The sequence below is a fragment of the Sinocyclocheilus anshuiensis genome, unplaced genomic scaffold, assembly GCF_001515605.1.
Source record: "Sinocyclocheilus anshuiensis isolate Anshui unplaced genomic scaffold, SAMN03320099.WGS_v1.1 scaffold28, whole genome shotgun sequence".
Taxonomy (NCBI): domain Eukaryota; kingdom Metazoa; phylum Chordata; class Actinopteri; order Cypriniformes; family Cyprinidae; genus Sinocyclocheilus; species Sinocyclocheilus anshuiensis.
The window spans coordinates 983,860-997,234 of record NW_015555724.1 but is presented as its reverse complement, the minus strand read 5'-3'; the positions used below and the strand labels follow the sequence as shown (position 1 = coordinate 997,234).

At 36.2% G+C, this 13,375-nt stretch overlaps 1 protein-coding gene across 2 annotated transcripts in view; it reads right to left on the bottom strand.

The window, feature by feature from the left end:
• LOC107672585 (protein-methionine sulfoxide oxidase mical3a-like) overlaps positions 1 to 13,375 on the bottom strand; it is a 94,361-nt gene that overhangs the window by 22,883 nt on the left and 58,103 nt on the right. The window contains exons 21-28 of one of the 2 annotated variants that reach the window (XM_016465836.1): positions 11,902 to 11,985; positions 11,210 to 11,320; positions 6,178 to 6,285; positions 5,187 to 5,373; positions 4,664 to 4,761; positions 4,409 to 4,499; positions 1,764 to 1,959; positions 362 to 606 (exon numbers count right to left, since the gene is read on the bottom strand). In XM_016465836.1, the coding sequence (XP_016321322.1) occupies positions 362 to 606; positions 1,764 to 1,959; positions 4,409 to 4,499; positions 4,664 to 4,761; positions 5,187 to 5,373; positions 6,178 to 6,285; positions 11,210 to 11,320; positions 11,902 to 11,985 (1,120 nt within the window). The remainder of the gene's footprint in view (positions 1 to 361; positions 607 to 1,763; positions 1,960 to 4,408; positions 4,500 to 4,663; positions 4,762 to 5,186; positions 5,374 to 6,177; positions 6,286 to 11,209; positions 11,321 to 11,901; positions 11,986 to 13,375) is intronic. The other variant, XM_016465837.1, reaches the window with a different exon arrangement.

Genomic DNA, 13,375 nt, shown 5'->3' with positions numbered 1-13,375 from the left:
CAAAGAGAAAATGTAATTTCAGAAGTTCTCTGTGAATATGAGACAGCAGACAACCCTGGTGAACGTATAATATCTAATCAGGGGAGCTAGACACCACATACATAAAGATGATATGAAGTGGACAGAGGAAATGAGACTCTGCAGAGCAAACACATTACAGTCTTTCTATTCCTTTAAAATGATCTTCTAAAAAGAAAAAGAATATAATCTACTTCAAGTTTGCCTTCTAAAATCAAATGAACCACCATCAAACAGGCCATTCTGTCCAGGACATCCATCTACATCCATTATTCATTGTGTCGAGACACTTTGATCACCCTTACAAGCAGAATGAAGCCACCAGCACTGAGCCGATGCTTACCATCACTCGATTCCTCTTCTTCCTCCTCCTCCTCCTCGTCGTCTTCATCTTCCTCCTCTTCATCCTCGTCCATCTCTCCATCTCCATCATGAAGGCCATCGTCGTCTTCTGCTGCGCCAGGGTCGCTTTCTCCTTTTAGTTTAGCGTGGAGCTCCACAGCCTCTTTCCAGGGAACCCCACCCAGATCGGACGGGCCGGCTGCTTCCGGTTCTTCATCCTCTTCCTCCATATCAGACTCTGAGCTGCTGCAGGGATGGATAAGTGTGTAAAAATCACCAAATGACCCCTGGTTGCTCTTTTTAGTCCCAAATAAACACTCAAAGCAAGTTATCAACACTACAGTTCAAAAGTTTGGGGTCGGTATGATTTTTAAGTGGTTTTGAAAGAAGTCTCTTGTCTCTTAATCTCACCAAGGCTGGATTTATTGTATTAAAAACACAGAAAGACCATAATATTGTGAAATACTATTAAAATAGAAAAGTGTCATTTAAAATTTTAATAGAAAGCTGAATTTTCTGCTGTCATTACTCCCGTCTTCAGTGTCACATGCTCCTTCAGAAATCATTCTAATGCTGAGTTAGTGCTCAAGAAACATTTCTTATTATCAATATTGACAACAGTAGTGCTGCTTAATATTTTTGCGGAAATATTTTTGAGGTTCTGTAATGAATAGAAAGTTAAGACATTATTATTATTATTTTTTATTTTTTTTAATGTAAATGTTTTTATGGTCACATTTGATCAATTTACTGCATCCTTGCTAAATAAAACAATTAATTGCGTAAAAAAAAAAAAAAAAAAAAAACAGAAAAAGAAATCTTACTAAAATTTAAAAACACCTGAATGGAATGACAGGTGTTGTATAAGAAGTTTGTTAAATAAGACCAGAAATGAGTATTAAGAAATTATTTTGATTTCATGTTCACTTTAGGACACTTGCCTGCATTTTTAAAAGTTTTGATTCCAAGCCAGAACATTTGAAAATCAACAAAGGTAAAAAGTAATGGCAACACTGTGTCCTCAAATTATGAGCTTCAAAATAGTCTAGTACGCCAGTCCTTGTTACTTCAAGTCACTTTTCTTGAACAAAATGACCATATGACAAATTTAAATAAATTTTGGCTTCTGCAATAAAAAAAATATTTCCTATCTCATTTCTATCATGTGAAATGGGAACAAAAGAGCGTGGAAAATGCAAACACTTTTGTCACACATTTTAATTACAGAATAACTATATTAGTAAAGTACTACTAAGTAATACTAATGAACAAGCACAGATTTCATTATATTATGTAATGGCTGAAAATGACTGATAATTAATTAGTGGAGCTCGCATGATAGAAACTGCATAGCAACACCCTAGAACAGCATAACCAACATGATATAAAGATGAGAGAGATACCTGGATCCCTCCTCAATGTCAGTGGCTTTGTCCAGCACACTGCTGAGGTTGTGCTCGGCCAGCGTCTCCTCGGGCACCTCCTGCAGCTCCTCCTCTTTCATCATAGAGAGACGGTAGTTCTCCAGCTCGATCCTTTCAGGAGTCCCTTTAAGACGTTTGGCCACGCTGGGCTCTGTCACTCCGTTCACCTCTGTCACTGTGATGGACAGAAAAGGAGGAGAAAAGAGAAAATGTCATACATGTAAATAGATCATATGTAACAGATAGAAAGTGGCTCACAGGTGTTATGCAGGGGTGCCATGGTAGCAATTAGCATAATTTTTGCATAATATAATTCATAAATTCTTGATTTAGTTAAAGCTAAAAGCATTAGGTGTCAATACAGAGATGTATAAAGACTAAGTTTATTATATAATAAATATTTCATATAATTCATATCTACAGTCCACCCACCCTACCTTCTTTTAAGGCTGTTTTTGAAGGAAACAAATGATTGCATATGGATTCATTTCCACTCAGACAAATAAGACAAACACAGTCAAAGTGATAACTCTTTAACTTTATTTACACAAGCAATATTTGGCCTTCATGACTACACATATATTCTAGATTAAAAAAGATTTAAATACCCTGTTGTCAGTAAAATACTCTTAAATAATATATCCTTCAATAATAAATACAAATTATGGTTACCTTGCCTTTTTCCCTTCCTATTAAAGCATATCAGATAAAGAATTTAGTTTTAATATTAATTAACTTTTTTAACATTAATGAACCGGTGGACATGTGTATGACTAATACGTCTATTCAGTGAAGCAAATCCCAAACCCCAAATCAAGCCAGTGAGAGCATTTTGTGCATGTAATTAAACAATAAAAACATGACTGTGATGGTGGAAATGGTTAGAGGAATGAAGCATGCAATCCATAAAAAAAGAATCGATTGAAAAAACTCGTCACCCGTAACCGAATTATAACCGATGTATTCAGAGCTCACTGAATAACGAATATGCCTCATATAGTGATTATATAGTGACAGACCCCATGAATAAAATAGTGTGTCGTGTTCACTTGATGCATGATTTCAGACTAATCTGATCTTCTCACCCAAAAGCTAAAGGAATACTAAAAATAAAGGAAATAAATAATATAATATTCTTATTCTCACACATTGTACTAGGGTAGACCTTTCATATTTTTTTATTTTTCAGCCATATTTACCCCACAATCTAAAAGTATGAAAGAAATTATATTTTGCATGAAGAAATTGAAGTCTGTTTTTAGGCCAATTATATAAAGTCTAAGTCTACTGTAAACCTTAACTATATATAACTTTTAGCACTGCGATAAAAAATATAAATAAACAGGCCAGATGATACAATAATAATGATGCCATTTTCTTATTTTCTTAGACATAACAGTAATACAAATTATATTTGTTTGCATTAAATGAACAAAAGAAAATAATGTCACAATGCAAAACATCTTAACCTAGTCCTGAAAATAAACTTTATTTTCTTTACGCAAAACATCATTTCTATTTTCTTATTTTTAGGTGAAATGTAACTAAAAAAATTATTTATGAGATTCAAACCTTTAAAACTTCTATGACTAATTCTATGATTAATATATGAATGTAAATGGTAATACATTATAACCATTTACACTTTATATTTTTCACCCTAGTAGCACGAACTCACCGGAAGTTTTGTATTGTAAATCATTCTCAGTGATACACACATGAAGGACGCCACAAGCAGTGGTGTTAGTACTATGCAGCGGAGAATTAAGAGGTGAACAAACACTGGGACAGAGATGCAAGGACTGATGGGAGTGTAGACCAATCACAGGCACAGATGCAGACACTAGCTCAGCAACAAGCTGCTCTGATAGGAGAGGGGAAAGGTAAAGCTTACAGAGTCCACCAATCACAAGCACTGATACGAGCACTACGTTTCAAAAGGTGCACAGATCAGAAATTACAAATCACAAACTTAAAGGCACTAATCACATATATATATACAGTGGAAGGACAGAAAGGAGAGTAACAAAAACAGGCAATAAATAAAGAATATTCATAACACATGCAGGCAAAAAAAAGGTTAATTATTATTACACTTAATATGTTATATTGATATACCTTAAGATATGTCTAAGCCACTTCAAACATTTTAAAAGCTCTACATTATGTATTTAATTAATTAACAGTAGTTAACACTTAATTGATATGCCTTTTTGCCTGGATGTTTTACTCAATCAAAAGAAGAAATTTAATTAGGCTGCACCACTCAGAATAATATACATATTCTATACGTCCAACTGATTTACAATGAGTTAATCATTTGTGACATCATCAGGGATACACAAAATAAGCACAATATCACTCTATATCACAGCATGTGCGAGCAGGAAGTGCCCCGATTAGCTCAGAGGCTGGAAGGGGGTCATGCTAGAGAATATTGAGCAGGATGTTGAGAGTAAAGCAGGAGAGCAGATAAACGCAGTATGCAAAGAGGAAAGGAGAATCTAAGGGATTGTGCGCCACCTGGTGGCGGGTCCAAGACATTGCTCGCCGCAACGAGCGCAGGGTGCCCCCTACTCCCCGAGAGAGGCACAGAACGGGGCCTAAAGAGGAAAGGCGGGTACCTGAGGGCCGGCATTCCACAGGGGCCTGAGAAGTTATGGCTTGGCCTGGGGCATCCACTGTGTTGGGGGTTACCGCCAACACCTGGGGCTCCTAGGACCACAACAAAAAATATCTGAATATATTAGCCTTTTTTTGTTATTACATCATAAAAAAAATGATAAAATAGACTGTACAGCCTGGGAATAGTGTCAGAAGAAAAACTCTCTGATAAAAACAGATTTTTCCCCAAACTCAGAGACTAAAGAAGTCCGAACCTTTGCATTTACTGGAGCGGGAGCAGCAGGCGCAGGCCGCTTTCTCTGTGCCAGACCAGAAAGTCGGTAGCAGTAGTGTGGTTTACAGTAAAACTTCCCTACAAGAGCGAAAACACACACAAATGTACTCCATTAGCATCGGTTTCCAGACATAAATCGGAGAAAACCCAAATGAGGTGATTTATCAAATGCGAAATGCAACAAATGTGGTTGATTTCCGCCTAACATGCACATCTGTAACTACGCCATGTGGGAGGTTACAGAACAGCTCATAGTTAATAAAGAATGGTTGATGATGAAGAGAAATGGTCCCTCTGTCTCAAACAACAATATCCCACTGTGTTGGTAACAAAGCACATCTCATGACAGAAAACTATGAGCAAGCAGGAAATTAAAGAGACTAAAAATAGCTAAGTTAATAAACAAAAAAAAAACACGTAGAAAAAAATAAAGGTAACTTATAAGTAGCTACAGTATGAATAATATAATCAGGAGGGATTATAATTCTACATGGATTTCATACCGTCCTCAACATCGAAGGCGTAGGAGGACAGGCGGAGGGTGGTGCCGCAGTAGTCGCACTTGAAGCAGCTGCGATGGAAAAACTTTCCCTCTGCGCTGAGACGCTCCATCACGTAGACACGCTTCCGACAGAAAAAACACACATCACTGCCTCCAATATTCTGAGGGAACTCCTTCCGCAAGGAACCCTGCAGAGAGAAAGACATAGAAGCGAGTCATGCTAGTTCAGGTCTTTTTTTTTAAATGAGAGCAAGGAGTGGCACCTTAAACGCTTAGAAATCTGTCAAGAAAGACAGCATGCACCAAAGTAATTTACGAACTTCTGTGCTTCGAGGAGCTGAATATCCAGCTCTTGTGTAAAGTCTATAGTTTTGATTGTTAGTCAATAGTTACCAAAGACACTAAAATAAAACCAATCAAATCTGTGTAAATCAACACAACTGAGTGTACTTATATTGACACTACATCCTTAAAAATTAAATAATTAAAAAATTCTATAAATTATGTAAATTTAGAAATTATAAAAATAAAATATTTAGAAACATTTTAGAAATTATAAAAAAAATAATTTACCAATTCTAAAACAATTCTAAATAAATAAACAACAAATAACGATAACATACTATAGTATTTTACAGACGAGAAAAAAAAATCCAGTTCACAGTTTCATCTGTAGCTTAGCATCGACACAGTGAACCTTTCTCACATCCTTTCGTTTGGAACAAAAACTATTGCAGTATAAGAGTACATGGTTTTAAAGCTGAAACAGACCAACTTTTTAGCCTTATATTGAATCTCGTAGAGGTGGTATTCTTGTCCAGTTGTTGTTGCTGCTGTGTCTTGATCCAGTTATCAGTGCACTGAATCATGGCATATGCATTGTGATCACAGAGAGTTATACTCAATACTACAAGTTAGCCATGTACCAAAGCAAAAATGAGCTATGCAGTCTCATTTGCGTACGCCAATACCACAACACTCATAATTCTTACCAAATCCCTTTTCTCAAGCAAGGGCCTGGGGTCGTCCTTAGCCTGAAGCTGATTGGCTATTTGCTCAGCCAGTGAGCTCACACCCCCTGTGTACACCTTTACATAGTGCTACAGGTGGTGAACAGAACAAAAAAGTTTTTTAAAAGCAGAAATGGTTGAAAACTGAGTGGGATCCTGTGGCAATTTTCAAGACTATGAAAAATTAAAATAAATAAAAGTTCAATTCAGATGTTCTTGCATGGTTATTTGTGTAGATGATAGAAGGCACAAGGTGTAATTCAGCTCGAAGCAATTCAAAGTGCTAAAACGTAACGAGGCAGGCAAGTTGTGAGAAATGGGTAACATGGAAAACTGTTAATTCGAATAAAACTTTCAGTCTAAAATTACAATTTTATATCATGCCATACTTTAAGACGCAAACATACACTAACTTTCAGAAGTTTGGGGTCAGTAAGATTCATTTATAAAAAAAAAAAAAAAAACTTTTATTTAGCAAGGATGCATTAAACTGATCAGAAGTGACAGTGAAGACATGCTACAAAAGACGTATATTTCAAATATAAATTGTTATGTGAACTTTCTATTCATTAAAAGATCCTGAAAAAAATCCATTATGGTTTACACAAAAATATTAAGCATTACAACCATTTTTCAACATTGATAATAAGAAATGTTTCTAAAGCACCAAATCAGCACATTAGAACGATTTCTGAAGGATCATATGACACTGAAAACTGGAGAATTGGCTGCTGAAAATTCAGCTTTGCCATCACTGAAAAATTAATTAAAAGTTAAAATATATATTTAACAGAAATTATTCTATTTAAATATTATAATTTTTTATTATTGTTATTTTAAATTGTAATAATATTTCACAATATTACTATATCATGATTTTGGCCAAATAACAGCAGCCTTGGAGAGTATAAGGGACTTCTTTCAAAACATAAAATACATATATCTTACTAAACTCCAAATTTTGAATGGTAGTATAAGTGTTTCAGGGTCGTGAAGAATTAAAAATAAAAAAAGTTAAATGCAGATTTTCTTGCATGGTTATTTGTGTAGACGAGAGAAGGCACAAGGTGTAATTCAGCAATTCAAAGCAATTCAAAACGAAGCAGTCAAGTTGTACCAAGGAAAACTGTTAATTAAAATAAAAACCTTCAACATAAAATTACACTTTTAAACATACTTGAAGATACAAACCTATTTATCAGCACCTCCTGAAAAACTCACCCTGGGCTTTAACAATCACGTTTGAAGCATGTTAAATTCAAATTCAATTAGAAATTTCAATGTTGCATGAACATGCAGATTAGTTTCCTTTATGCAGCTCATGAATATAGGTCACATCCAGCTTACAGCTGTGTTAAAATGTTTGGCAACATACAGTACTAGTCAATTTTTGTTGTATTTCAACATTCTCAGCTTCACATACATACATCTGGTGACACACATGTAAGCCTGGAGAGAGACACCTCAGAAAAAAAAGGTTCACAGAACCTATTAACAGAGTGTGTTTGAAAACACATCCATGCACACACACGACTCAAGAACACAGCAGTCATTAGATGCATCACTGCTACCTGCCGGAAAGAGCTGGGAGAGTGCAGAGGGCTAACAGAGCTGGCATCACGCGCTCTGTACCACTGCTCTGTGAAGAAGTCTGGCGCCTTTTTCTTAGACTTTGAAAGACGTAAAGACAGAAAGAGAGACATAGAGAGAGATGAGGGATGTAAATGAAAGACGACGGGAACAGCAGGTAGGCAGGCAGAAAGAAAACTAGAAGTCAACAGCAAGTGTACAATTTACACACTTCAACACTGATAATAATTACAATTTCTTGAGCAGAAAATCAGCATATTAGAATGATTTCTAAAGGATCATGTGACACTGAAGACTGGAGTAATGATGCTGAAAATTCAGCTTTGCCATCACAGGAATAAATTACATTTTAAAATATATTCAAATAGAAAATTTGGAATGATATTTCACAATATTACTGTTATACTGTATTTTGATGGGGGAAAAAAACAAATGTAGCCTTAGTGCGCACAATAGACTTCTTTCAAAAACATAAAAAGTACCAACCCTAAACTTTTGAAAGGTGGTGTATATTGCTGCTGCCAAAATGATTGATTATTTATAAAAGCAATAAGCCACAAGAGGCCATGTTACAGTGATTTTACCACACTTAAGGAGTGTTTTACCTGTGAACACAACATGAATAGGAGCTTTATTTAAGCCAGAATATTCCTTGAAAACTATTTCCACTCCATCTTTGCAAAATCTGTTTTATAAGGCCAAAAGACTGCTTAACTGCTAAAATTAATCAACGGTTTAAGGCTGTGCATGGAAAAAAGTGTGTATTCAAGGACAGCCAGTGCTGAGAGTTCACCTTTGGCTTTGCTGGTTTGTCTTTAAACTGAGAGGCTAACCTCTCGGTTCTCTCCTGAATGCTGGGGATGTGTAAAGGCACGTGATCATCAGAATGCAAAACCTCCCTCTGCTGTGAGAGAGATGCAGTCTTAAGTCATGGTGTTAGCACAAGGAATATCACCGTTTTCTGCAATACTGTGAATAAAATCCATTAGGAAAAACCTTTTTAGTTGTGTAGAGTTACGTATAAAGCATTCAAACCATCATTGGTTAGAGGAACTGTGTGTTTAAGGTACAGACGAGACGTCCATGCATATCTCTCCATGCTCAGGCAAGGCTACCTGATGCTGGGGGTCAGAAGGGTAGAAGGGTTGCTCAGGACTGAGGCTGTGGGTCAAAAGCCACTGCTCAATAAAGAACCGTGATGGCTTTTTCATAACCTTCACAAAGCAAGATGTGAGGACAAAAAAATATAACGATTATTTTGATATGTCTGGAAAAAGGAAGAGCGCAAATGTTCAAGACAAGTCAAGGCCACGACTCAAGACTTGGTGTCATTATTGTCTTTAACCTGGTCTTGACCAAGCTGTCTGATATTGTCCATCATCTGTTAGTTAAAGAGATAGTTCACCCAAAAATAAAAAAAACTGTAATTTACTCCACCAGCAACTGTTTAGTTACCAAAATATCTTATTTTGTGTTCAACAAGACAAAAAGTCATACAGGTTGGGATTAACTTGAGGGTGAGTAAATGATAACAGAATTTTCATTTTTGGGTGTACTATCCCTTTAAGAGCATGCTGTTTTCTCTTGAATTGCTCTACCTGTGGCTTGTCCTTCCTGTCAGGCTTGCCTTTAAACCTAGCGACTAGAGTGTCCACTCGCTCTTGAATGCTAGGGATATGTATGGGCTCTGGCTTGTCCACATTAGGCAGGTTATCTTCCTGTAAACGGAAAGGCTGATGATACTATTACTTGAGTTAGAAATCTCCTCTGGATGTCGTATTGTAGAGTGTTGCAGCTGTGACGACTAATTCGTCACGGGTCCCCTTGAAATTTTCCTATGGGGTTTTTCAATTCATGAGTAAAATATGGTCTGTGGTAAAAAAATAACTTTTACTTGGACATGTTGTACAATGTAAACTGTACACATTTACGTTGTAGAGCAAAAGTCCAAGTATCATCAATTTATATTTACCACAGACCTTGTTTTACACATAACTTAAAAAACTCCCAATATAAAATCCCATAGGAAAAACTCGAGGGAATCCATGGTGAATTAGTCTTCTGGGTTTTGACGTCACTGCTGCAGCACTTACGCATTTGTGCTGCAAGTTTTTGTAGTTTTAATTCTGAAAGCTAATAAATATATTGAAATTACACATGGTTAAAATATAACATGTTTATTCCACAAATTTAGTGAAGTTAACTGTAGTTCTCCAAACACAAATGCATGCATGTTCACGAAGATGAAATGGAAGTTACAAATCTTCAAAAGATTTTCTGGCAAAGTTTTAAGAAAAGCCCCATGCAGTTGTCATGGTTACCCTGTAATAGATTGAAGGGTCCTGGATCTCACTCTCTTCATCACCACCACCATTACACTTGTTTATCTCTGACTGGTTAACATTATGCTGTAGAGAACAGACATAAATCAGTTCCACCCTATCATTAGTTAGAAGATCTCAGACTAAACTAACAATCAAAACTAGAAGGGTAACAGCCCCATATTTCTGAAACAAAAATGCAACAAAAGCATGGTGGCCCATTCCAGTATTTTCATTAAAATGATGCTAACCAAAATACAATTTCAACTTTATCAAACACTATAAAATAAAATTTGTTGGTTTCCAGAACTGCACGAAATATTCCATTTCAGGTTTGGGTAAATTGGTCATGTGTAGGAATGTGCAAAACCACATACTTCCAAAACTGACAAGCCTGACTGAATGATAAATGTGTTTAACCGCAGCTAAAAATATTAAAACAAAGAAAAAAAATGTCTGAAAACATCTAGATAAACTACATTTAATAACTCATTAAATTGATCAAAGATTGAAAATGACACTAAAGACATTTATAATGTCTTAAAGATTTCCATTTAAAATCTTCTTTTGAACTTTTCATCTAAAGATTCTGAAATAAAAAATGTATCATGGTTTACACAAAAATATTGATAAATCAGCACAAAATCAGCATATTTGTTTTATTTTATTTTTGAGACTGATGTGAGCCAGAAACATGCCTGGAGCATGAAGTTATAAAAAAAATTCTGAATGAATATATGAAGTCAAAATAGTCTTTTCTTTTTTTTTTCTTTACATGTACTTGTAAAGGTATTTGAAGCTTACCAATATTTAACAATAGTTTATCATTATTGTTTTCTATGTGGTTTTTATACAATTGTTTGCAGAGTTCAAACCATTGAAGTATAAAAAAAAATATTTTTTTATTGCTGATTTACATGGACGTTGCCATGAATATGCCAGGAGGATTGATCAATACATTGATCAAGACAAACAGCTCTGCGCCATAAAGTCTAAAAACCTACAAAAACCTCATCTCAAGAGACTGCAAGAGGAGACGTTCTGTTATAACCAGCCCCTGTGAGAGATGCTGAGGTTAGTACAGGAAGACAGGAGAGTGTCACCTGTGCATGTGGAAGAAACGATGAAGAGAATGAGGAAGATGAGGGTGAGGAAGAAGAAAGGAGAATGGTTTTCTTAGGGCAGCTCCTCAAGACCTCAGTCCCGCTGCTGGCCTTCAGAGAGACAAGAGAGGAGAAACCAGTTCACATAAAATTACACAAATACAAAAACCTCACACACACTCCTCAGATTAAAAAACCTGATAATACCATCCAAACATCCAATCACCTACTACATACAAACACAACTGTAGTGATGACAGATAGGCGCGTTGTGTTAGAGAACAAACAGTGTCCCATTAGAAGCAGAACACAGCTGATAATCAAAACCCAGTGATTTTAGTGACACTTAACACACACACACACAGACCTCCCATGCACAAGGAATGTCTAACAAAGCTATCAAAACCACATCTGAACCTCTACAATCTGAGAACAATAAGCAAAGCGTTCGGCTCATTCATCTCAATCAAACTGGAAACGCAAACAAAGAGCACCGAAGCACAGTGTGGAAAGATATGCCTCTAGGTCTCCAATGCATGAGCACGTCAAACAGGAAACTAACAACAACAGACAAGTACACAGGGGACTAAATGATCACCTCGTGGGACTATCTTCTTGTATACTACACAAGGAAGGACAAAGGAGACACTATATTGTAGAAGTATAAGCAGGGCTTTTCTACAGCTGTGTACCTGCTCCTGTTTGATGGGGAGAGTTTGACACTTCAGTCTTTCCTTATAGCGGAAACTCATCTGCTCCTGTAACTGTGTGCGCCTCTGAACACACACAGAAAACATGAATTCAAGTGTCATGTTTTCCTCTCACTCACGCACAAGCACATGTTCATAACAGTTCTCTCATTAAAACAAACAGAAACACACTTAGCTCGCCAACTCATATTAATAAACCCAGTAATAGACCATAGAGAAGAGTAAAAGCTGCATTCCATTCAAAACTTTTGGGGTCAGTAATGAATGAATGAATGCATTTATTTATTTATAGATTACCTGTAATCAGCAAGGATGCATTTAATTGATGAAATGAGACAGTAAAGACATTTATACTGTTACATGTTTCTGTTTCAAATAAATGCTGCTTTTTTTTAAACTTTCTATTGTGGTGTTATTTTCGATTCATCTCTCTCCTTTCAGGCTCATTGTAACTCTGTCACCAAATCAGCATTCTTTCAATTACGTCACATTGCTCCAGCTCCATTCTTTCATTAAAGAGCAGGTCACATGGGTTTTTGAAAAATATCTCTTTTGCAGTTTATAACGTAGCTATCCTTAAATGAAAACAATCTGCAAAGTTGTTAATCAAAAAAGTGCATGATAAATAAAGATATTGTCTCTCAAAAGAGAGAGTCGATTCTGAATCGCCTTAACGAGTCGTCATATTTTCGAATCTTTTGCCTTAGTGTGTTTACATCATGTTGAGAAGACGCTGTGTTCAAGGATACCACAGAAATACAATTCGAACCTTTTGTTGTGTGCATGTCATTTTACCGAGGACTGCTTCTCGAATATTGGCTTTTATCTTCGTTAGCTTCTAATCTTCTTAATTTGGACTAACAAGCTCTCCGAAGCACAACCTGCAAGTACGATTGATACGTTATGTGTACATTTTCAATTGAGTGCTCAAAATATCAAGTTTTTGTGCTAATATGTGATGTATACCTAGTGCAGCTTTAGGTTTCCAGGTAAAGCACGATATTACTGTCTTACTGAAGTAGTTCTGATAATTCGCTGTGAACCCACTATTTCCTAAGAATGTGTCGATTAATGTAGACTGACGTTGTTCAGATTACTTCATTTAATAATAAATAATGTAGTGTAGCGCACAGACTTTATAATCGTTGTGAAATTGATGTTTATTTTGCTGCACCGGCAGTTATAGGGTTAATGCGGGAGAGACGAGCGAGTTAGTTTGGCTGGTGCGCCTGTGATACAGCTGTTCTGCGTTCTGATTAAAAGTTAAGACACAGAGCGTCTTTTGTCTGGCGTTCTTCAAACATTACAGTAGACATATTTTGGTTTACAAACTGTATTGTTTCGTCAGTTAGTCACATTAGCACTCGGCTAACGTATCCACCATTATTGTTTTAAGTGTTCAAGGTTTAGCAGCTAAACTTTAGCTGTGGGCACAATTCGCTCATAAGTGTGTTTT